The sequence below is a fragment of the Staurois parvus genome, unplaced genomic scaffold (genome assembly GCF_062004578.1).
Source record: "Staurois parvus isolate SC_StPar_1 unplaced genomic scaffold, SC_StPar_1.0 ptg000019l, whole genome shotgun sequence".
Lineage (NCBI taxonomy): Eukaryota > Metazoa > Chordata > Amphibia > Anura > Ranidae > Staurois > Staurois parvus.
In genome coordinates, this window is record NW_028317815.1 from 26,769,927 (window position 1) to 26,793,620 (window position 23,694).

At 39.6% G+C, this 23,694-nt stretch overlaps 1 protein-coding gene across 1 annotated transcript in view; it reads right to left on the reverse strand.

Moving 5' to 3' along the window:
- The window catches only part of SEMA3A (semaphorin 3A), a 340,089-nt gene that overhangs the window by 168,791 nt on the left and 147,604 nt on the right, over positions 1 to 23,694 (reverse strand). Inside the window, exon 4 of the mRNA XM_089685956.1 lies at positions 13,706 to 13,825. Coding sequence (XP_089542082.1) covers positions 13,706 to 13,825 — 120 coding nt within the window. The remainder of the gene's footprint in view (positions 1 to 13,705; positions 13,826 to 23,694) is intronic.

Genomic DNA, 23,694 nt, shown 5'->3' on the forward strand with positions numbered 1-23,694 from the left:
AGCGCCAACAGTTTGTGTAGTGCTTTACAACATAAAGGCAGACAGTACAGTTACAATACAATTCAATACAGAAGGAATCAGAGGGCCCTGCTCAGTAGAGCTTTGTAGCAAAGAGTAAAGACTGTATTGACACAAAAGTATGCACTCTCATAAAACAAGTATGAGATCGCTTAACAGCTCTAGTGCACCGTTGTCCATCATCCAGTCTTGGTCCACCTGATGGAGGAAACTGCAATCCCGCTGATCATCTTTTGTTTCAATACAGCCTTTACTCATTGCTACACTTAGTAGGCGATTGTCCTCCTCCCCTCCTTTTGCTTACATTTTTAGAGTTGCTTCTTACTCCTTGGACTGGGTAGCTGTTGAGTATGCTTGAATGATTATTGATGTGGACAATCAACATGGACTTTTATTTTATTATTTTCACCATAAGGATTTCAGTCTCACAGTGAACTTTTATTCCCTAGTGCTCCAAATCTCTCCTTTCCATTCTTACTGAACTAAATAACCCAGTGTTGGAGCTCCGAAGGAGCGGGGACTTCACTCTCCCCTCTATCACGCAACTTGAATCTAGCAATTGGCTGCTAGGCCTAAGCAGTGCATCACTGGAGAAAGTCATACAATCTCTCATGCCTAGACATTCCACAAGTGTTTTGTAGTGGTGGCCACAGAAGAAATATTGGGTGGGAGTGCTGGAGAAGTGAGGAAAAAAAAGTGGTCAGGGTAGGGGAAGGGGATTTTGCTTTACAAAGACACTGTCATTTTGCACTTAAATTGACACTAAAATCATTTTTTTACTATTTTAGTTGGCTGTGTACATTCATTGAAAAACACACAGCCCTGAAAGTAATGCACCTGCTCCCCTCTCCCAGCTTTTGACAAGAGTCTTTGGCTCCCCTACCCTCACCTCTCCTCTACAACCAGTAAGTTCAAGAGAATAGCATGGATTGTGGAGGACCCAGGGATGGTGAGCAGGTAAGTGTTTGGAATGGTGGGGGAGCATAACCGCTGGGGTGTTTTTTCCCTTAATGCCATCTATGCACTGAGGTAAAAAAAAAACAGTCTGAGCCTTTGATATTACTTTAATTGGCAAATAATTCATTAAGAACTTGAACCGAACCAGGAAAAAAAAAAACTAGTGAATAATTAGAATGAGCTTTTTGTAAGATGTAGGTGATGCAAAGTTTCCAGTCATGGCATTTTTAAAGATGTGGAAATTGATCACACTTGGATGGTTGTTTTCTTACTGGATTTACACCTTGTCTGAGGCAAGTGTCACTTCCTATTATAATAAAAAAAATCTTTATGATGTTTTTTTTCAGAATGGTAAATCCCAAACCAAAAGACAGGCACAGGAAAGTAATTATTCAATGTAGTTTTATAACTGAACATTTTGTTTTTCAGTTTAACTCATGGATCGCATTGTGTCTCAGGGCCCTTTTGATCACTGAAAATAATCTCGGACACCTGTGATAATTAGATTGGCAGGTGAGCCCAATTTAAGGAAAAACTACTAAAGGACGGTGTTCCACATTATTAAGCAGAGCACCATTTTCAAGCAATATGGGGAAGAAAAAGAATCTCTCTGCTGCTGAAAAGAGTGAAATAGTTCAATGCCTTGGACGAGGTATGAAAACATTCGATATTTCATGAAAACTTAAGCGTGATCATCGCACTATTAAGAGATTTGTGGCTGATTCAGAGCACACAGCTTCGTGCAGATAAAGGCACATTGAGGACGATTTCTGCCAGATCCATGCATCGGATCAAGAGAGCAACTGCTAAAATATCATTACATAGCAGCAAACAGATATTTGAAGCTGCTGGTGCCTCTGGAGTCCCACGGACATCAAGGTGTAGAGTCCTCCAGAGTCTTGCAACTTTGCATAAACCTTTTATTCGGCCACCACTAACCAATGCTCACAAGCAGAAATGGCTGCATTCAGCAGAAAAATACATGAAGACTAATTTTCAAACAGTCCTGTTCACTGATGAGTGCCGTGCAACCCTGGATGGCCCAGATGGATGGAGTAGTGGATAGTTGGTGGATGGCCACCCTGTTCCAACAAGGCTGCAACGTCAGCAAGGTGGTGGTGGAGTCATGTTTTGGGCTGGAATCATGGGAACAGAGCTGGTCGGCTGGTAGGGTCCCGAAGGTGTAAAGATGACCTCTGCAAAGTATGTGGAGTTTATGACTGACCACTTTCTTCCCTGGTACAGTTTTCCGAAATAAAATCATCTTCATGCATGACAATGCACCATCCCATGCTGCAAAGAATACCTCTGCATCAATGGCTGCTATGAGGATTAAAGGAGAGAAAGTCATGGTGTGGCCTCCATCCTCCCCTGACCTCAATCCTATTGAGAACCTTTGGAGCATCCTCAAGCAAAAGATCTGAGGGTGGGAGGAAGTTTACATCCAAACAGCAGCTCTGGGAGGCTATTCTGACATCTTGCAAACAAATTCAAGCAGAAACTGTCCAAAAACTCACAAGTTCAATGGATGCAAGACTTGTGAAGCTGCTATCAAATAAGGGGTCCTATGTTAAAATGTAACAAGACCTGTTAAAATGTTTAAAAAGTTAAAATGTTGTTAAAAGTTTGATTGAAATAGCTTTTGATTTCAGTAAATATGCTGCAAACACAACAAATGACAATTTTCAGTTCTTTACAACCTATAAAGTGTTTTAAAACTTACTGTGAGTAATAATTTGGAACAGTGCATTGTAAGTTTTTTATGTTTAAAAAAATACTGTTATCATTAGGAGGTTTGTTCAATAAAATTTGAATTGTACTATTAATAGTTGATAACATGAGAATTATGCTGACTGTTATTTACATCAATTATTTAGGTAAATGAGAAAAATATAATTTGCATAATAATCTGGAACAGGGTGTATACAGTATATTTTTTGATTGTCCTATAACACTACAAGACTAATATAGTAGCTGCAGAATAGAGTAGACTAAAGTATATGTTCACATTCTGAACATGTTACATGTTACACTGGTATTTAGGATGTAACATTACCATGTTCATTATCCTCCCCCTCACCCCCTGATTCCCACCTTCTTTGTGACAGCAGGATGGGGTTCTTCTCCTTGAACCCATTGTCAAATTTCCAAAACAGCATGGCAGCACAGTCATGGCATTCATTCACAGAACACTATGAATGAGAAAGCTACAAGTCCTATCTGCCACCACCACTGATGGCTTGTAGTCCTCAGTGAACTACCAGGGTGCTGATTAGCACCCATAGTTCACTGACAGTTCCTGCAGCTGAGTAACTGTATGCTTGTATGTATGCAATATCTGCAGGAACCTGACATTATACTCAGGATCCACTGATCAAGGGCACAATGCTCTGCAGACAAGTGTAGAAAAATTATAAATGCAAATTTTGTTTACCTGCAAAATCATGTGCATTTTATTATTGTAAAAAAAAGAACAAAACAGTTTACTACCAACCACCCGCATTGTACTGAAGAAATGCAGCCACTGTAGGCAAAGCAATGTATAGGTACATCGCTGCCCACTTCCAGGTTTCAGGTGTTCCACCCCCCCCCCCCCCCCGCTGGCACTTACTGTGATTGTACACAGTGGGAGCCTGTCAGTATGTCCCAGTCAGAGGCAGACTGACCATTTGGAAACTGCCTGAGGGCCCGGGGTCAGTAGGGGGGCCCCATGAGATGTCCCTGGCACCTTTTTCATAGGCTTTTTTGAGTTTGGGCAAGGACACAGGGGCCCCATGATGACCTATTGCCTGGGGGCCCCATGAGTTGTCAGTCCGCCCCTGGTCCCAGTCAATGATTCACGGCTGGGACCTGCTGATCGGCTGTGTACAATCATAGCCCAGAGCTTTGTGTTAGTAAACACCACAGAGCTCTGTACAGAGGGAGCAATCTCTTGAGTTTCTCACCTCTGCAAAGCAGGGATGACAGACTTAGAGATTATTTGGTAAAATCAGCACACTTTTTACATAGTTAGGAGCACATTTACTTCTTGATCACCCTAGATATTAACCCCTTCCCAGCCAGGATCATTAATACAGTGACAGTGTATAATATTATTACTGATCACTGTATTAATGTTACTGGTGATGTCAGCTGCAGTTAGTAAGCACCAGTGTCAGATTTCCCACCACACTCCTGCAGTACCATTATAAGTTGCTGATCACCGCCATTAATAGAATATAAAAAAATTCCAGTATATATACCATAGTTTGTAGGTGCTACAGTATAATTGTCATGCAAACCAATCAATATACACTTACTGGGATTTTTTTATCAGACATTTAGCAGAAAACATATAAAATTTATGAAGACATTTGATTTTTTTAATTTTTTATTTGATATGTTTTATCTCAGAAAGTACAAATATATTTTTTTTTCAAAAATTCTTGTTTATATCATAAAAAATAAAAAGTGGTGATCAAATACCACCAAAAGAAAGCTCTATTTGTGTGGAAAAAAATGATTTCAGTTTTGTTTGGATACAGCATTGCATGACTGTGCAATTACCAGTTAAAGTAGCTCCTGATCATGAAGGGGGTAAAACTTTCCAGAGCTGTAAAGTTGGTCTGTCAGTATCTGTAAAATTCTGCAGGAATAAATTATTGACATATCACAATATACATGAACACTATTAAGTTTTTTTTAAAAAGTTCCACCTTTTATCATTAAAAAAGGTGTGCTTTCCAATTTTTCAATGTTTTCTGCTATTCACAGTCTTGATACTGTTTGTGTGTATTTTTATGGAAAAACTCAATAAAAATGATTGCAAAGAAAAAAAGGTGTGCTTGAGCTTCAGTCCATATACTGAAACTTTGTAGCAAGTCACAAAGAGAGAGTCTACAAAAATGGCCTGATCTGTGTCTGACATTCATGAACAAGCAGGCACATGTATTTACAAGATTGTGCCATCTCTAAACCATCATCTCAGTCAAGGCAGTAGATGGCCTTATAAAATGCTTAAACAAAGGTGTCACTGTCTTTTTAGAGAGAAGAGCAGATGAAGTCATTATCAGGGGAGTACAGGGGCGGACTGACCATTGGAAACTCGGGCACTGCCCGAGGGCCAGGGTCAGTAGGGGCCCCATGAGATGCCCCTGGTACCTTTTTCATAGGCTTTTTGAGTTTGGGCAAGGACACAGGGGCCCCATGATCCCCTATTGCCCGGGGGCCCCATGAGTTGTCAGTTCGCCCCTGGGGGAGTACTCTGCTCTTTGTGGGAGGCAACAAATACCTGGCAGCAATACAGTGTCATACATCTAAGACAAGCCATAAACAATTTGATATTCTTTCCTGCAGCCACTGGTTGCAGGAAAAAAAATATTTTGATTCCCCCATCAACACAGTCAGAGTTGATGATGGAATCTCTCTGGCAGCGTTTTTGTGTTCTGCAGGTGGGAAGCCTTCCTTGCCGGCAGAACACAATGCTTACTGCTAGCAGCTATAGATGTAGCCAGTAATTGCATGCAACAAAAATCTGACAGAATAGTTGTACTAAAGTCAATCAAAGGATCAACTTCAGTACAACCAGCCTGCACATACATGGATCGAATCTCAACTGGTTCCTGCTGTACCGACTGAGATTCAAATTATCTTTGGCCAGCTTTAGCTTGCCGCACCTATCAGGAAAAAAATATCTATTGACAGGTCAAATTTAATTCAAGCACTAAGGTTTTTTATGGTATACATGACAAGTCACATCCCAAGGCAGATACTGTCAAATGACAGACTAAAGCAAATACCTACACATAATAAGAAAAAAAGTCTCTAATTTCTGGCAGTTCCCAACTTCTCCTTCCTGCATGTGAAAGCATGAACAGTGCCATTTAAGGAGCAGCACCAGCATAATTACTGACTTGTATATCTGTCATTTAGACACAAATAGACTGAAAAACACTAATGTATAATTATGAAATATGCATGGGCAAAACTGAATGCATTAAATGACAGCTGAAAAGAACAAGTGATTAATTGCAATGTAATGATTTAAGAAGGACCTTGGAAGAAATATATTATGATTTTTTTTTAATCTGTCACTTGCTAAATTATTGCTGCAATGGAAAGCATGACGGATGTCAAAGAGAAAACCACAGTAAATTATTTTGCACAGTTTTAGTTTTATTTCTACTGTAAGCATTTTTAAACATGCCTAACAGTATCACGATCTTGTGTTATAATTCTTTAAAAGGAAACAGCCACCAAAGGGAATCATGTACTTGGGCATGCAGCATTTATTTAATTAACATAACATATTTTCACAAAATTGTTCAGTGTTCAAAAGATGTTATCGTCTGGGAGCGGTTTTGTTAGCCCCTAGATCAAATCAGAGTTCTCTTTGTTAGTGTTAGAATTGTCACATTTCCACTGCTGTCTACTCAGAAATCTCAGCAGGAATGGAAAAGTTAACAGTATGGGGTGTAAACCATAACATTTATCTTTTTAAAGTTTTGGGTAGGTTGGGGATGGATCAGGTTTTCTCACGTTTTAATTTCTGAGATTGCAGAGATTTTCCTTAAGCAACGACAGAAACAGAAAGTAAGGTAAAATCCTCCAAGAACCAGACAGCAAAAGAAAAAAAAAATCTATGAAGAGGTGTGCCACGCATAAATAGAAAGTCTTGGAAATTTCAGCTGGTTGGACAACCATAATCACTTTGTTAGACTATGACTTAAAACATATCCAGTCAATTTATTTTTTTCACTGCTTTCACAACAGAAACTCAGCAACACTGTTATCATTTTAGGACTGCAGTGCCTACGAACAATAGCTTTAATACTACCAAAGCCCTTAAGGGTTAAGTTCACCTTCAGGAACATATTACATGTTTTTAGGGTGGAACATGTAACATGTTCCTGCTCCTGCAGCTCTTTCCCAGATCCTCCCCTTCCCTGTGACAGTGGGTCAGAGATCTTCTTCCCGAACCCGATGTCACAATTTGAAAATAGCACAGCCATGTGTGGTTAGTGGTCTGTGAATGAATAGACTACAAGTACCATCAGCCTTTGCAGCTGACAGCTTGTAGTTCTTAATGAACTACAAGGGCACTGGTGAGCATCCTCATAGTTCATTGATTCTTCCTGGACTGAAGTAACTGTCTGCCTGTATCAGAGGTATGGCCAGACAGCTACACTGGCAGTCCACAGGAGCCTAATATTGTGTAACACTACCCCCTTAGGAGTCGCTGAGTTTTGGATCCTAGCACAATATCCCTCACATTAAATTTACAAGAAAAGGAGTAACAAGGCATTCCTCAAGGGTTTGGGACTTTAAAGGTGCAAAGTCATGACACTAAAATAAAATCTCTCTCTTTTAAATATTTTATTTTTGTGTTATAACTTTACACCTTTAAAATTCCAAACTTTTGAGCCGTGCCTTATTACTCTTTTTCTTGTAAAGTCCTCGATCTTGGTTTAATGTTCTATTAAGGGGTTTTGAACTTGGATGGGGTTGAGAGATGCATGGGACCCCCAAGGGCACTGCAAACTTGAGTATACACACCTTAGCAACTATGTACAGATAAGGACAAAATAGTCTCTCCTCTGAGAGCATTCCAGTTTTCTGGTGTACCTCCTCAGACCCCAGAAGAAAAAAGGACATACATTTCATTTGGGTACAGTGTTGACCATGCAATTGTCAGTTAAAGTAGCTGTACCACTGCGCCGTATTGCAAAAAATGGCCTGGTCAAGAAGGGGGGAAAATCTTCTGGAGGTCAAGTGGTTAATAAAATTATCATTGTTTTCCAGTCGGCTTGAATTTCCAAGACTTTGTATTTATACATGACACTTTACTAAAAGGTATTTTTACATGTTTTTGTTTTGGTGCATGTTTCCCAGGGCAGTACCCAGCTCCTCATATCATTTGTATGACAATACCTTGTCTATTAGCCTAGAAAATGGTCTTTATTTTTTATAACATTCAGCTCCCATTAACCTCAATCTGGTTTCAATATTGGCACCAGAATGTCAGTAATGTTTGCTGAACATGTCTCAAATGGTACCTGGGTACATTAGGCTTTCTCCTAGTCTTTGACACATGCAGCTCACCCAGCTGGTCATTTACAAATATTGTATGTATGTACATAGATATACACTCACATCCATTTCTAACTAATGAACTCATTTTATTTGTAGATGTTATGGTAAAATACAAAGAAAATACAAAACAACAAAGTGCATTTTATTATGCCCGTGACCTTAAAAACTGATAGAACCCCGGCTCGGCTTGTACAAAATGATGTGATCTATTTTATCCGCATTTACACATTCTATATCCCCTTACCCATTCCCCAACCCTCCCCTTTTTTTTTCTCTTTCTCATATCCCCCCCCCCCCCGCTATTACCTCACTCTACATTTCCTTCTCTAACTATTTTCCTTTCTGACTTCTCTTTATCTCACACCTTTTATATGCCTTCATTATACATATATCCCCAATAAAATAGAGCATTTAATCTCTCATACAGGTGTGACTAATTTCACGTAGCTCACACGCTCCTGATATGGACACACAAATCATAACACACACCATCATGTGCTATCCTTACCTAACACTCCACATTCCCTTAACATATGAGCTCACACATACGTAGGTCAGTATTCAATATACCTATATCGACTTATCTATTATACTCTTTGTATCTACTGGTTTGCAATATACACTTGATATAATGTTATATCCCACCTCGATTTGTATTGCAGTTTAAACCCATGACCCGTCTGGGACACGGGAGGATACATGTTGTGTCTATGTTCGGACTGTGATCCATAATTATGTGTACTTTGTTATGCCTTTCTTCTTCTAATAAAAGTATTTTTGGAGAAAAAAAAAAACTGATAGAACTCTCCATTTGGAGGGACCTCTACTCAGCAGGATAGTGTAATCTGTATTTCCAAACCCTTTGGCCAAATTTTACAGAAATAAAAGCTAAAAGTGTCAGTTAAGTAGGGACTGTTAACCTATGATTCTCAACCAGCAAAGTTTGTAACCTTCTGTTAACAACAGGAAAAATGTACTATGGAGAAGGAATTTCCTGTTGGGTTATTACTAAGGATTAGAGGCCAGAGGGGACAGGTAAAGCAGAAAACTCTACATTCCATGGATATATTCTATAGGAAAAAATATTCACTGTATAACCGTTTTACTAAAAAAAAGCAAGATGCAAATGTCATAGGAACTCTGAGGCCATTTATCATAATCGTGCTTTGTCATGTGGTCTCAGGGGGCATATGTTTATATGTATCTAGGGAGGCTGACAATAAATTTGGCATGCCAAAATATCTTTTCATAAATATTCAGCACCACCACATAAGCCTTTCCAATAAGTTGCATATATAAAACACAGAGAACTGAATGAAGGAGGAAAAAATGCTCTTGAAAACTGCATAAATTCTATAAGAAAGAACACCTATATTATACCATGTCATACATTAACATAGGCTAATGCCCAAATTAAAGTGGTTGTAAAAAATAAAAGTTTTTTTTTTTAACTTAATGCATTCTCTGCATTAAGGTAATAAACCTTCCAAGATAAGTTGCCCCACAGCCCCCCAAATACTTTCCTAAGCCCGATCTCTATCCAGTGCCTGAGAGCAGCATTGCTGAACTCTCTCTCTTCACTGGCTAAGAGGTAGTAGCGGGAGCTATTGGCTCCTGCTGCTGTTAATCAAATCCAGTGAGGGAGCAGGGCAGAGCCATGTTATGTGTGTCTATAGACACACACAGCCTGGCTTGGGAGCAAGCCAGCCCATCTGCCCCCATAGCAAGCACTGGCTATGAGAGAAGACACTGCAGAGGAGGAGAGGACATTGCCAGTAAGGAAACCCCAGAAGAGGAGATGCAGGGCAATACAGAGCAGGTAAGTACAACATATTTGTTATTTTAATAAAAAAAAATAGCCTTTAACAACACTTTGTTAGTACTACACAATTTTAAAAAAATGCATGGAAAAACTATTAAAAAGACTATATATATATATATATATATATATATATATTATATATATATATATATATATATATATATATATATAAAACATTTCAATGTTTACAGTATGCATACATACAGTATACTGTATATGGGACAAATAATGACATAGCACCCCATATAAGCAACTGTTTTCATAAATTTGCTTTACATGCTTTCCTAAACCATGGTTGACATGGTATAGAAATTGCTCTAGCAGTCTCCTTGGGATAATTTCTACTTGCATACTATAGACATTGTACCCAGTAAAGACGCTGTAATAAATGTGAATAGCCATCAGAGTTCTGCGACACAAACAAACATTATTCAGCATGTGTGGGCCAGACCAGGGGCGGACTGACAACTCATGGGGCCCCCGGGCAATAGGGGATCGTGAGGCCCCTGTGTCCTTGCTCAAACTCAAAAAAGCCTATGAAAAAAGTATCAGGGGCATCTCATGGGGCCCCCTACTGAACCCGGGCCCTCGTGCAGTGCCCGAATTTCCAAATGGTCAGTCCGCCCCTGGGCCAGACTGCCCCCCCCTATTAGTTATTACTGACTGAGATGTAGGAACTTTTTGTACTTTTTCAATTTATTTAGAATTTTTGACCATTATACATGAATATTAGGCACACACATTAAATAGAACCTTGCATTGAGAAAATATATAGGTCTCCGTTATACATTTTGAAAATGCTAGCTGCCTGGCTGTTCTACTACTTCAATGCCTTCAATAACTAACCTGGACTTCACTAGCTACCTGTTTGTTCCAACTGCAATTCAAAACATATTGAGGCCAAAACAGCCATTTGACCAGCTTTTTCAGAAAGCAGTTATTAATAAAAGCCTCCATATTCCTTTCAGTATACGTTTCATTTAAAGGTACAATAAAAGTTCTATGTTCATGGTAAGAAACATTTGCCCCAGGTGCAGCAACTTAATGTCTTGAACATGTTATTATCTTTAGAATCAGAGTTGTAGTAAAGATGCCAAGACATGTCACTTAGAAGGTTAATATATACATGATGGATGGACAGAAGTACAAGGCAGCCAGTGGCCACGTTCCATTCCTTGGCCTCTCTGAACCCAATCACTGCTGCCAAAGCAGCCAGTGGTCATGTTCCATTCCTTGGCCTCTCTGAACCCAATCACTGCTGAGACCACTGCAACCTTTGCTTCTTACCACTTTGTTGTTAAAACAAATAGATTTATCTGAAAATAATCAAAACCAGCAAACATATAAGACACAGCTAGCTTGTTTTTAATAACATCCAATGTGTCAGTAATTCTTTGTCTAATTTCAAACAATCATATCTGGTGTTTGAATTTGTTAAATGTAGTTTTAGGCACAACTTTCAGTATTATATGTATATAATATTAATGCTGCCAACAGTTTGCTCCAAAAAATTATGAGTTAAAGGAGAAGTTTGGGGTGACCAAAAAAAACAAAAAACAAATATACATACTCACCTCCATGCTATAGCATCAGTTTGATGCTGTAGCTGTCCCGTGTTGCTAAGCCAGATAACTGAACCATCATATGAGCGAGCACTAGGGGGACTGAGCACTGTCGATCAGCCTCTTTGCTCTGCCCTTCCAGGACATTGGACTCAAGATGGGGCAGGAGCTGCTGGCTTCAGGTCTCAGCTGTGTGCTGAGAGCCGGAGCCAGAGCCAGCTGGGTGGATCCCAACTAAATGGTTAAGATCCTTCCAGAGACTGGAGCGGCTCTGTGACATCAGCTGACTTTAGCCCACAATTGGCTCATTTTGGGTCACAGGAGAGCACAAGTAAGTGCACTCCTGTGACCAAGAAGAGAAGTATGATCGAAAAGGCTTTGGTCATACTTCTCTTTTAATTACAGCACTGTCATATATAAAAGATACACATGGACTGATGTTTTCTTTCATCGTGATCACCTTTTTATTACCTCCTTCCTCTTAACTGAATTATGCATGAAAGTACAGTACATAACATGTACTCTAAGGACACAGTTTTTACTTGCAGGCTTATTCCATAAAGCAGCATAAATAGCAGCCATAGTACACAATGAGGCAGTAACTCCATGGACCCTAAAAAAGACTTCAAGCTCAAGTTTAGCTAAAAGTAAAAACCGTACAGCTTTAGTCACATCACTTACCTTGTAAGAAGTATGTCCCACTTTGTGCAAGTAGCTGGATCCTGTAGAAATCTTCACTGCAGGGATGTCTGTCCTCTTCCTGTCTCTGTAATTCAGGCACTGCAGTGGTTAACAGCCTTGGTCCTTCAGGCAGAACAGTAGTACAGATGGTCCAACACCCCCCTCTTTCCTCCTCTCAGGGAGGAGGAAGAAGGAGGGGGCCTTTCCCATTGAACCATCTGTACTGCTGTTCTGCCTGAAAAATGAAAGTTGTTAACCACAGCAGCACCAGAACTTTAAAGAAGGGAAGAGGACAGGCATCCCTGCAGCAAAGACTTCTACGGGATTCACCTGCCTGAACAAACTGACTGATTGTGGCTAATAATATCCCTATAGCTTGAAGGTAATTTCATTGCAGGTAAGTCATGTGACTAAAGTTACAGGGATATTTTTAGCCAAATTCCAGCTTGCTATAGTCAGGTCAGTGAAAAGTTAATTCTGATCGATTGCAATGGGAATCCGAATTACATTTGTACAATACAGAATATGTGTATGTGGGTCATATAAGCAACATTTTGCAGATCAATTTGATTAGTGAACAACCAAAGCAAACCATGTATTGTACAGCTGAGACATCCCACTTCAGGAAGCCATACATGGTTCTTAATTTGGCAATATCAGCAGGGCCAAATTTTGACCCATCTCTGGGCTAGCGGGTTGTACTCAAGTTGATCTATTGATCGATTTCCATACAACCAGCCTGTCAAGTTTTTCCCAAATAATCAGCACCACCAGCTAAATGTGGCAACACTGATCATTGTATTCTGCTGGAGGGGAAGGCTCCCTGCTGGCAGAATACAATAATTTAGCTAGAGTGATTCCCCCATTCACATCAAATGTGTAGATGGGGGAATTAGCTATTTTTTTTTTTCATTCAACCAGCAAATGAATTGTGTATGGTCTGCCTTAATCTTTCTTTTTTTTTTTTTTACAAACTATATTTCCAAAGTCAAAAAGGGGAGTGGCTGCTGTTGACTGCAACACATTGCTTTTGGAACCCTGCTCCTTCTTTTATTTTTTTAGTAGGAATAGAAGTTCGGCAAAATCTGTTAGATAAGAAAGTGGAATGAAGTGGTTGTGGGTAACCCTGGCAATTGCTCATAACAGTTCCATGCTTCATAAAAACCACAGTGACATTTGGTTATACAGCATTTTAACTGTACACATTTCTATGTAGACTTAACCCATATCATATTTCACCAAACCCTTCCAAAAGAATGTGTGTAGACCAAACAAAAGTATTTTAATATGTTTAAATAAACTATAGAAATATTCACAGTCTTGGTGAAAACCATCATGTTTGATTTGTGCACATTAAACTGTGAATAATTGCTGTAGAGTCTCCACACATATGGCGTGAACATACAAAATGTTCACGAGTGGCTCTGTTTATATATTTATATCTGCCTATACATCATTTCCTTATGCTTGAATAAAGAGATGGCATCTGTTGCTGGGAGTAGGCTTTGCAATGCTGGTGACATGGTTAGCTAATGGTCTACCACATTCAGAAACATCTACTTGACATACTACATAAACACATTTTTAATTTTACCTCCGGATAGTTGCCAATATCAATATAGGTACAGACAGGGTGAAAAGCTCCAGTTCCGCAGGCGTACAAATGAGTGTGGTTGTAAACCTTCAGAACCTTAATAAAATTGGCACATTCTCTCTGTGGAAAGAAACAGAAATGTAAAATTAGTTTATCAGTGCACAGTAAATACATAGCTTACATACATGTGCCAATAATACTATTTAGATGTACACTCCAATTATGCACTCACTAAAAAATATCTTTCTTGGAAACTAACTTTAATTTCTAGAAATTAATCTATATTTCTTTATAGATACCTCATCTTTCACAGTGCCACCGTTGACCCATGCAAACTTGTGTATAGTGTACAGAATGCCTCCAGATCATATTCTGTCCAATGATAACTGAAGGCTGAAAGGAACACTGTGTAGCTCAGTGGGTACCACATGTCATAAGGCACAATAACATAGCAGGTTGCTGTATGCAGCTTTATTATAGCATCTTACCCACACTCTTTCATATGGTGACTTTGTAAAGCATGGCATATCCTAAAATCATACTTCAGTGGTAAAGACAGTAATAAACTACTATAATGATCCTTTGATCCTTCTAAGGTTACATTGAGTTCTTTTGAGCTAGTTGCTAAATTTAGCAAATGTAGCTAACTGTGCGGTGGTAGATGTATTTTAGGCAAAAAAACTTGTTTGAAGACATAAATCTTTTTTTTTTTTTAAATTGTAATTTGTCCCGTTACCAGAAATAAGTTGCATGCAGGATTAGTTTCTGGCACAAAATTGTGTAGAGTTTTTTTTTTCTTTTCTTATAATAAAATTAAGACTATTAAGTATTAATATATTTTTATGACCTATGAAAAGATCCAAATCTTACAATAAATATATATGATCTGATAAAATATAGCTTTTCATTTTTTCACTAAATACAGTATTTTTCTTTTTCATTATGGCACACTCGGATGCCACGTCAGCAACGATGAACATAGTAAACACTGCATGGTAAAATGTTAAAAGTTATGAGTTAAGAAAAAAATACTTTGCTTTAGGGTATGCACTTGCATGTTCAGCACGTGGTATAATATGCATCTTCATAAGCCATCTTTATAAGAGTATCTGTCTCTGTGCTCTGTAACAGGCAGTATATTCACCGCTGCTAACCCTTCCTCTCCCCACCTGTCAGTATAACTGGTTGTTAGGAGACTGTCAGCTGTGAAGCTGACAGCCTCCTAGCAACCAGTTATGCTGACAGTGGGTGGCGCCTGATGGAAAAGCTGAGAGATTAATTGCACATCAAGTCCACTTTCTCCTTATGATTCACAGCAAGCAATGGGTGGATTCCTTGGCCAATATCAGGCTGTCTATTGGCTATGAATCCATCCACTTCCATGCTGTCAGTCACAATGGCAGGGGACCTGGTGAGGAACTAATGTCTGTGAATCCCCATAATGCTCTGCCCACTCAACTTTAATTCTAATTGGCACTGAACTGTCTGTGTGATAGCTGCAGAGCAGAATTGGGTAGGGATCTTAGCCCCTATAGACATTCTCATCTTAGTGCACCTCCACGAGTGATGCATGCCCCAGTTTCATGTACCTGTTTACAACAGGTACATAAATGTGTCTCCCACACTAACATGTGTTGTACATAGGCACACCAGGATATTAAAAAGTGTCTTAGATACTCTTTATAAATTCCACTGAATCTAGTATGGTATACAAGCTTTTTGTATGCCTATTGCCTATGGGTCCTCAATGCATATCCATGCATCAGAATGGTCACACAATCCTTTTTTTCCATAACACTGCCATATAGGTATCTCCAAGTTGTGGTGCAATGTTAAAGTTGTTGTAAAGGTAACATTGATTTATTTAGTTATTTTTACCTTAATGTGTTCTTTGCATTAAGGCAAAAAAGGTTTCATTTTTTAATCCCCTTCCTCACCTTCCTAAATACTCACCTGAGTATTTATGTCTGCAGCAGCTCTTCTCCCCTCTCCCGGCTCTCACAGACTTGGCTGAGAGCAGTGGGAGCCATTGGTTCTTGCTGCTGTCAAGTCAAAACCTGTCAGCAGAGAGCAGGGGGCTGGGCCGAGCTGGGCTGTTTTTTTGAATAGATGGAAACCACCCAACTTGGGATTGAGCATACATGAGTGCCCCCATAGGAAGCAGCTTCCTATAGGAGCACTTGGTGGTGGGTGGAGCAAGGAGCAATGGTAGGGTACCCAAGAAGAGGAGGATCAGGGCTGCTCTGTGCAAAACCATTGCACAGAGCAGGTAATATGACATGTATTTTATTAAAAAAAAAAAAAAGCTTTACAATCACTTTAAATAATGGGACCATTTGTGTTTTTTGCGTTTTCTGCAATAAAATTGGTGCTGTCAAATGTTAGGAAACCCTTGCTCTGTGTCCACACACATTCTGATACTTTTGTGCATTGTCAGTCTAAAGGGACTTGCTTAAACTGTAAATTCAAACCATAAAGTACAACAAATCTGTTTAGCACATACGTGGCCTGCTTTAAGATGCAGTTGTACATGTCTTGTGCTGTAAACCTGATGCTGTGTAATGCAACTCCGGCCGGCTACAGGGTTAATGTCAGTTACACTTAGAGAGCAGACTGATATTTTGTTAACCTAACTGCCTGTAAAAATAGTTTGCAGCAGATTTTCAAATCAGAGAAAGAACAGCTCCAAAGGTGTTATGTATATGGACGTGTGTCATAACCACGACACAACTCTCACCTCTTTCTTGGCTCTGTGCCTAAAAAGACATTCGCTCCAACGTCTCCTGCACAGATCAATATATTCATATCTTTAGCAGCTTAGAAAAAAAACAAACAGCAAAGTATGTGGTGTCACCGTGCAATTTCATGCAGCAACAGAGTTGAAATGATAAAATATAGTTTTTGTGTTTGAGTAGATACTATTGTAAATGTTTTAGGCCTCTTGCACATAGTCATAATGTTGCATATGTGGATGTATAATTTAAAATACATCTATTGTAGTGCCCAGGAGTCACAGATGCAGCTTATTTTTGCCTATAGGACTACATGAAAGAATGCTGTGCTAGCATAACTGCTAGTACCAGTATGTACTTGCGCATTCATATGGGTGTAAAATTTAAAATTCTGAAAAATACACCAATACATCGTGTGAGAACATGCCAGTACCAGTGATTACATGCATACAGCGTTTTCTGTAATGTACAGCTGACAGACACCACAGCAACAACTGTATTTTGCATGGAACGTCCATAAGCTCGACAATACACCATGTGCAAGAGTTCTGTGTATGAAAAGACAAACCTGTTTTTCCTTGTTCTTGTTGTTTTTGTAAGCTAGGTAGTTGTTAAGATCCTTGTCAGGTTTTTTTTTATATTGCCCCTATTCTGTCATGGACAAGTAAGAGGAGTTTGTTCCAAAATGATGCAACATCCCCTCTAAAACAGTTGTCACCAGAACAGCTTTATTCACTGTAAGATTTACCCTCACCTACTGAAACAATTGAGTACTGTCCGTGATACTTTTTTTATTTGCACTAACATACAATTTTGAGGACAAGCTTTCGGGGAATGTCCCCTTCTTCAAGGTCTAAGCAGTACTACTCACAAAGTTAGCAGAATGTTAGAAGAGATGAAAGAGAAAAAAAAGGAGGCTCTTCTAACATTCTGCTAACTTTGTGAGTAGTAACACTTAGACCTTGAAGAAGGGGACACTCCCTGAAAGCTTGTCCTCAAAATTGTATGTTAGTGCAAATAAAAAAAGTATCACGGACAGTACTCAATTGTTTCTGTCGCAAATGCACTAATACGGCTACAATCAATTCAACCCTCACCTACTGAAACTGTTGCAACTAAATATGAATTTCCCATCATTTTCTATACCAGAGACAATACTTCTTGCAGCACTAGGGTCATTGTTTGAATCCCAATCATGTCACTACCTGCAAGGAGTTTGCATGTTCTCCATGTGCCTGCGTGGGTTTCCTCTAGATAATCCAGTTTCCTCCCACTCTCCAAAGACATGCTGGTAGGTTAACCACTTCAATACCTGGCACTTTTACCCCCTTCCTGCCCAGACCAATTTGCAGCTTTCAGCGCTCTCACAGTTTGAATGACAATTAGATGGTCATGCAACACTGTACTCAAAACTATATTTTTATCATTTTGTTCACACAACTAGAGTTTTATTTTGGTGATATTTAATCACCACTGGGTTTTTTATTTTTTGTTAAATAAGCAAAGAAAGAGCAAAAAAAATTATTTTTAATAACCCAAATTAGCATAATAATATTTAGTCTGTAGGAAGGTGTAGAGTTCACAAACTATGGTATATATCTAAAAATCAATCAATCCTGATGTACTGGCGGATCATTTCTTGAGGCCCAAAAATGTTACAGATATCCCCCAAATAACTCCTCTTTGGAAAGTAGACAGTCTGCAGTATTTAGTAAAAAGGCATGGCAAGTTTTTTACCGTTGTAAGTTTTTGTCACAAAATAAAGAAATTTTAAAAATATATATATATTTAAAAAAAAATTACTTAATTACTTTTTTTGTTACAATTTTTTTAATAAAACACCACAGTAACATTGTACTACTCTGGGGAAGTGATCAGTATTTTCTTTTTTTTACACATTATGATTACCTATAACAATGAATTTCACTGCTATAAGCAAGCATTTAACTGAATTAAACTCCCTAGCGGTCTGATTACGTCCATATTTCTGTGCTGAAAGCGGTACATTTTTTTGCATGGAAATATGTATTTTTTTTATTGTAGGCCTGTAATTTTTAGGAATAACTCACTGAAATCTGTCCGAACAAGAGTCTAGTAAACATCCCGGGTGGGATAAAACTTGAAACACGAAATCATAAATTATAATTTAATAAATAATCATTAAAAAAAATAATAATAAATTTAATTCAATAATATAATCAAACCAAAAACACTGAAATTTGAAATATAGCGCCAAGTTCACACATCACTGAGCAAAGTCACAAAATCGTTTTCAGTGTCTTATGACGAATTTCCCCACGAATCATTATCACTCAATTCTGCAAGTGGTTCTGATTTACTATCGTTGTTCTCTAGCTGGTCTAAAACCGCTTTTGACCTAAAGGGACGCTTTTTCTCAGTTTCCAGGAAGAAAGAACAGTAAAAATGCAGGCAGGGCACAGGACAAAGCACTAGGGACAAAATGTATGTGAAATGCTTTGATACAGCAATGTTTTACTATGTGATTTTAGTGATTTTAGTGAATGTCACTTTTTGTCATTTTCAAATTTCCCTCCGTTCCTTCCCCCGTACGTCCCGACGCTCGCAGGGGCCGGAACCCAGATGACAGATGCCGGCATCTGCTGGATTACATTGCCGGGGACACTGCAGGAGGGACATCACGGGAGCGCAGGACAAGGTAAGTGATCGAGAGATCGCGGAGCAGCGCTGTATGGTAAGCCCGAGTGTAGCTCGGGGTTACCGCTTGTGGTACTGAAACTTTACCCCGAGCTACACTCGGGAATACTGCCAGGGAGGCTACATTGATTAATTCAGTGTGTTTTATTGTGATTAGCTGTGATTGGCCACAGCTAATCACATGACAGATGAGCTTTGTCTGGCTCAGTCTGTACCATGTGATTACTGTGGCCAATCACAACTAGCAACACACTTGTATGCAATGGATGGCATGAAAAGAAGCCATCCATTGTTCACAATTGTCATGTGACCTGCTGTGATTGGTTACAGCGATCACATGGTACCGACAATGGGCTGGTACACAGATCTTGCCACAGCGCAGCTCCGCGAGCGCAAGAGGTGGCAGTCTGGGAGGACATCATATGATGCCCACCCAGATCGATGAAAGTCACGCCAATAAGAAAATGATGGTTAATTGGTTCCTGCTTAAATTGACCCTAGTTTGTGTATGTGTGAATTTGAGTTAGGGACCTTTGATTGTGAGCTTCCTGAGGACAGGGACTGACTGATGTGAATATACAATATATATAAAAATAGTTACTAGAAACAATAGTGAGGGTAAATCTCACTAGTTGGTAAACAGTCGCAGATAGCAATAAAAACCTGAAAACATTTTAATTCTTCTACATTTTATTCACAGTAAAAAGAGGTTTTACCTTTAAATACCTTTAAATACACTTTGCTGTCATTTGAAAATACCACTTTCATTGCCTTTAGTACTCTCTGATTTGAAAAGAATATGCAGATTTGGAGTTCTGACTTTACTACGACTATCATATCTGCATTATTGCTGAGTATCAGTACATGCACCTAGCATTTTCTGCATACAGCCTCCAGATTTCTCTTAGTACAGGTTTTTGTTTACATGTATGCAGATTTTTACAATAAATGATATGACCAACAGATTTCCTTTGGTCTAAACAGGAGCTTAGCGTTTCACAGATATTATTAGAGCTTGTTGATTATTCTTGTTGATGATTTGGCCCTGATGCATATCTGTCTTGGTTTATGGACAGTACCATGTTCTACTGCATTAGTGTGGGTTGGTTTGAATGTAAAAGATGACTATTGCTCAGAACATGAATTTGCTAAGCACCTAAAAAACTAGATAGCTGTATAAGACAACCCATAGGGAGTTAGTTACTAAAAATGAATGGTGCAAAATCTCTGTATAGGAACCAATCAGCTTCCAGTTTTTTTTTGTCAAAGTTTAATGGAGCAAGCTGAAGTTAGAATCTGATTGGCTACCATGCACAGCTACACCCGATTCTGAGTGCACCAGTGTAATTCACCGCCTGGCGGCCTCTCTAGCAGCCCACAGCACGGGGTTCCTCAGGGCGCAGGGTCTAAGTCCCAATCTGATTATTCACCAGGGCCCCTGATGGTGGGGATGGACTTGGAGCAGACTGAGACCAGGTCGCGACCCCTGAGTAAGTCCGGCAATGGTAGAGAGCGTCGTCAGAGGTGTGCGGGGAAAGAAGCCTGACGTGAAGAGGCTGGCAGACCTGGTAACAGGGACAGATCCGTGCGGGATGGATCGTCTGGGTAACGTAAGGCGTAGTCAGGCAGGCCAGGTCAGTAACATGCGGGCAGCGAGGTACCGGAGGAGCAGGCAGAGAATGGTCAGGGTCACAAGCCGGGTTCAGTAACTAACGGGCAGCGTGGTACAGAGGATCAGGCAGAAGGATGGTCAGGCAAGCCAGGGGTTAAACAGGAGACAGTCAGCAGGGTCAGGAACAATGCAGAGGTCGGCAACAGAAGATTCACAGGATCAGATATCAGGAACAGAGCAGATTAGACCAAACGGCAATTTGACATACCTCCTGTCCTGTTTAAATAGCCCGCCCTGCGCTGTCATTGGTGCCAGGCGCGTGTCCACGATCGCGAGTGCGCATGCGCGGCCGTTGCGATCGCCCAGGTCCTGCTGCTCGCTGGCTAGGGTGCATCGGTGTTCTGCGCATGCACCACCCGGCGAATCGCGGCAGAACCACTGATTCCTGACAACCAGTTTTATTAAATCTCCCCCATAGTGTCAGTGTAAACCTTATTAGAATGTCATGAACATATACTATATTGCAAAAAGTATTGGGACGCCTGCCTTTACACGCATATGAAATTTAGTTGCATCCCAATCTTAGTCCGTAGGGTTCAATATTGAGTTGGCCCACCCTTTGCAGCTATAACAGCTTCAACTCTTCTGCAACAGCTGTCCACATGCTTTAGGAGTGTGTCTATGGGAATGTTTGACCATTCTTCCAGAAGCGCATTTGTTAGGTCAGGCACTGATGTTGAACGAGAAGGCCTGGCTCGCAGTCTCTGCTCTAATAAATCCCAAAGGTCTTCTATTGGGTTGAGGTCAGGACTCAGGCCCGTCAAGTTCCCCCACCCCAAACTTGCTCATCCATGTCTGTATGGACCTTGCTTTGTGCACTGCTGTGCAGTCAGGTTGGAACAGGAAAGGGTCATCCCTAAACTGTTCCCACATAGTTGGGAGCATGAAATGTTTCAAAATGTCTTGGTATGCTGATGCCTTAAGAGTTCCCCTCACTGGAACGAAGGGGCCAAGCTTAGCCCCTGAAAAACAACCCCACATCATAATCCCCCCTCCACCAAACTTTACACAATGCAGCCAGGCAAGTACCGTTCTCCTGGCAGTAGGGCACTGTTTGGCTTATAATGTTGCCCTTCACCTTTCCTAGTCTGGACACTGTTGTGTAGAAAACTATATATGTCAAATATTAAGACAGAGGTTCTTATGATAGTTTTATGTAAAAACAATGTAATAATTTTAGCAGGCTCTTGATACTATCAGCATGCTTAGCACTGCTTGAATCTTGTAAAAAACTTGTGTTTGACCATGTGTATGAAGCCTTTAGGCAGATAAGGCCTTATTTAGAATTGGCAGTCACATCTGAATGCACTTAAATATGCTACAACATCCATTATGACAACACTTAGCACAATAAACTGTCAATCCCAAAAGAGAGAAAAGGTATCTAATTGCCAAAGGTCTTTTTTCAACAAGGAAAGGCCCAAACATTCAAGGTAAAATCACCAGAGCATACATGTTTATACTTCTGGAAGAGGTAGGGGAGAGCTGACAAAAACCATCAGCACCAGCCCAATCCTAATAGGAAGCAATAACAGCCAGATGAACTAATTTAACACAACTTTTGGTTAGCCAGAGAACAGTTGGCCAGCAGTGGGTTCAGTGCTTTGATGTTGTCCACAAACACATAAACATTTGTCAGATCCAGTTTGGCAGACTATGCTTTCAGCTGTATGCTTACTGCCATGTGTGTGACATCAATACCAAAGACCCCAAGATAAGAAAATGTATTTATTTTTGTAAATGAATGGTTTGGGTTCTATGTTCTCAAAGTACACAAAGTTGATGTAAGGTAGTAAAATAAAGCTACCATAAAATTAACATGCTATCTCACTAATTGATAGACTCATTTGCTAGGCTGACCATTATATAACAAAACCCACTAAATGCACATTAAGTGGCAATGACAAGGTATCATCCAACTAAGGAATTTCCAGTACTTGCAAAGTCCTAGTGAGATATCAAGAATGCATTAATGCTTTGCAAGAGTCTCTGGAATCCTTGTTAGTAAGTATGAATATAACAAAAAATAAACTTCTGGAAGTATAAAGAACAGGCACCCAACAGGTACCTGCACATGCATACTGGCATTGGCTTCTATAACCCTTCAGACATGACCAGATCCTCAGCAAAGCTTCGGTACAACCTGATATTGCTGAAGCTTGCTCACCTCTTCATGCCTCCTACACATTTTTATATGCCAAAAAGGCAGCCAGTCATAATGGGCCAGTGGGAAAGAGTGTGGACAGGACCATGTGACAAATTCTGACACCAACTGGAAATGTTTACACTTATGTGTCAGAACAGCCCCTGGATTCATACACAACAGGAGGGTTTTAGAGGCTGCTGCAGATATATGCAGGTACCTCTAGCCACTTGTATTTTATTCCTACAGCAATTTCCTTTCTTTTTTTCCTTAATCTGGACAAAGACAGCTTAATAAAAAGCAAGCCATTTTGATTTTTTAGACAGGTTGTCAATTATGAAGCCATTCTAATGCAAGTGGCGTATCTTACAGAGGTCAAGGTGTTTGATGTCTAACGTAGATTTTTAGATTTGCTGAGTATGGTCAACCCTATACTTATGTATACATAACAGTTTTGTATCCTTAATAGCATTCTGTCATACTTTTAGACAAACCTGTCTATCTGATAGAACAAATTTTGCATGTGCATTAATTTTGGTTTAAAGTTTTTCTTTCACATATAACACATGTAGATACTCACAGTTTTTTTTGTGAAACATGCCCTTTGGTTTAAGATAAACACTGGCCTAAACATCTATTAGCACTTTTATCCATAAATAAAAATAAAATTAATATTTATATTTAAAAAAAATGATTGATTTAAAGTTATTCTGCAGATTCTAAATAACCCTTCCCATACTGTAACATACAAGAGATGAGCTATGAC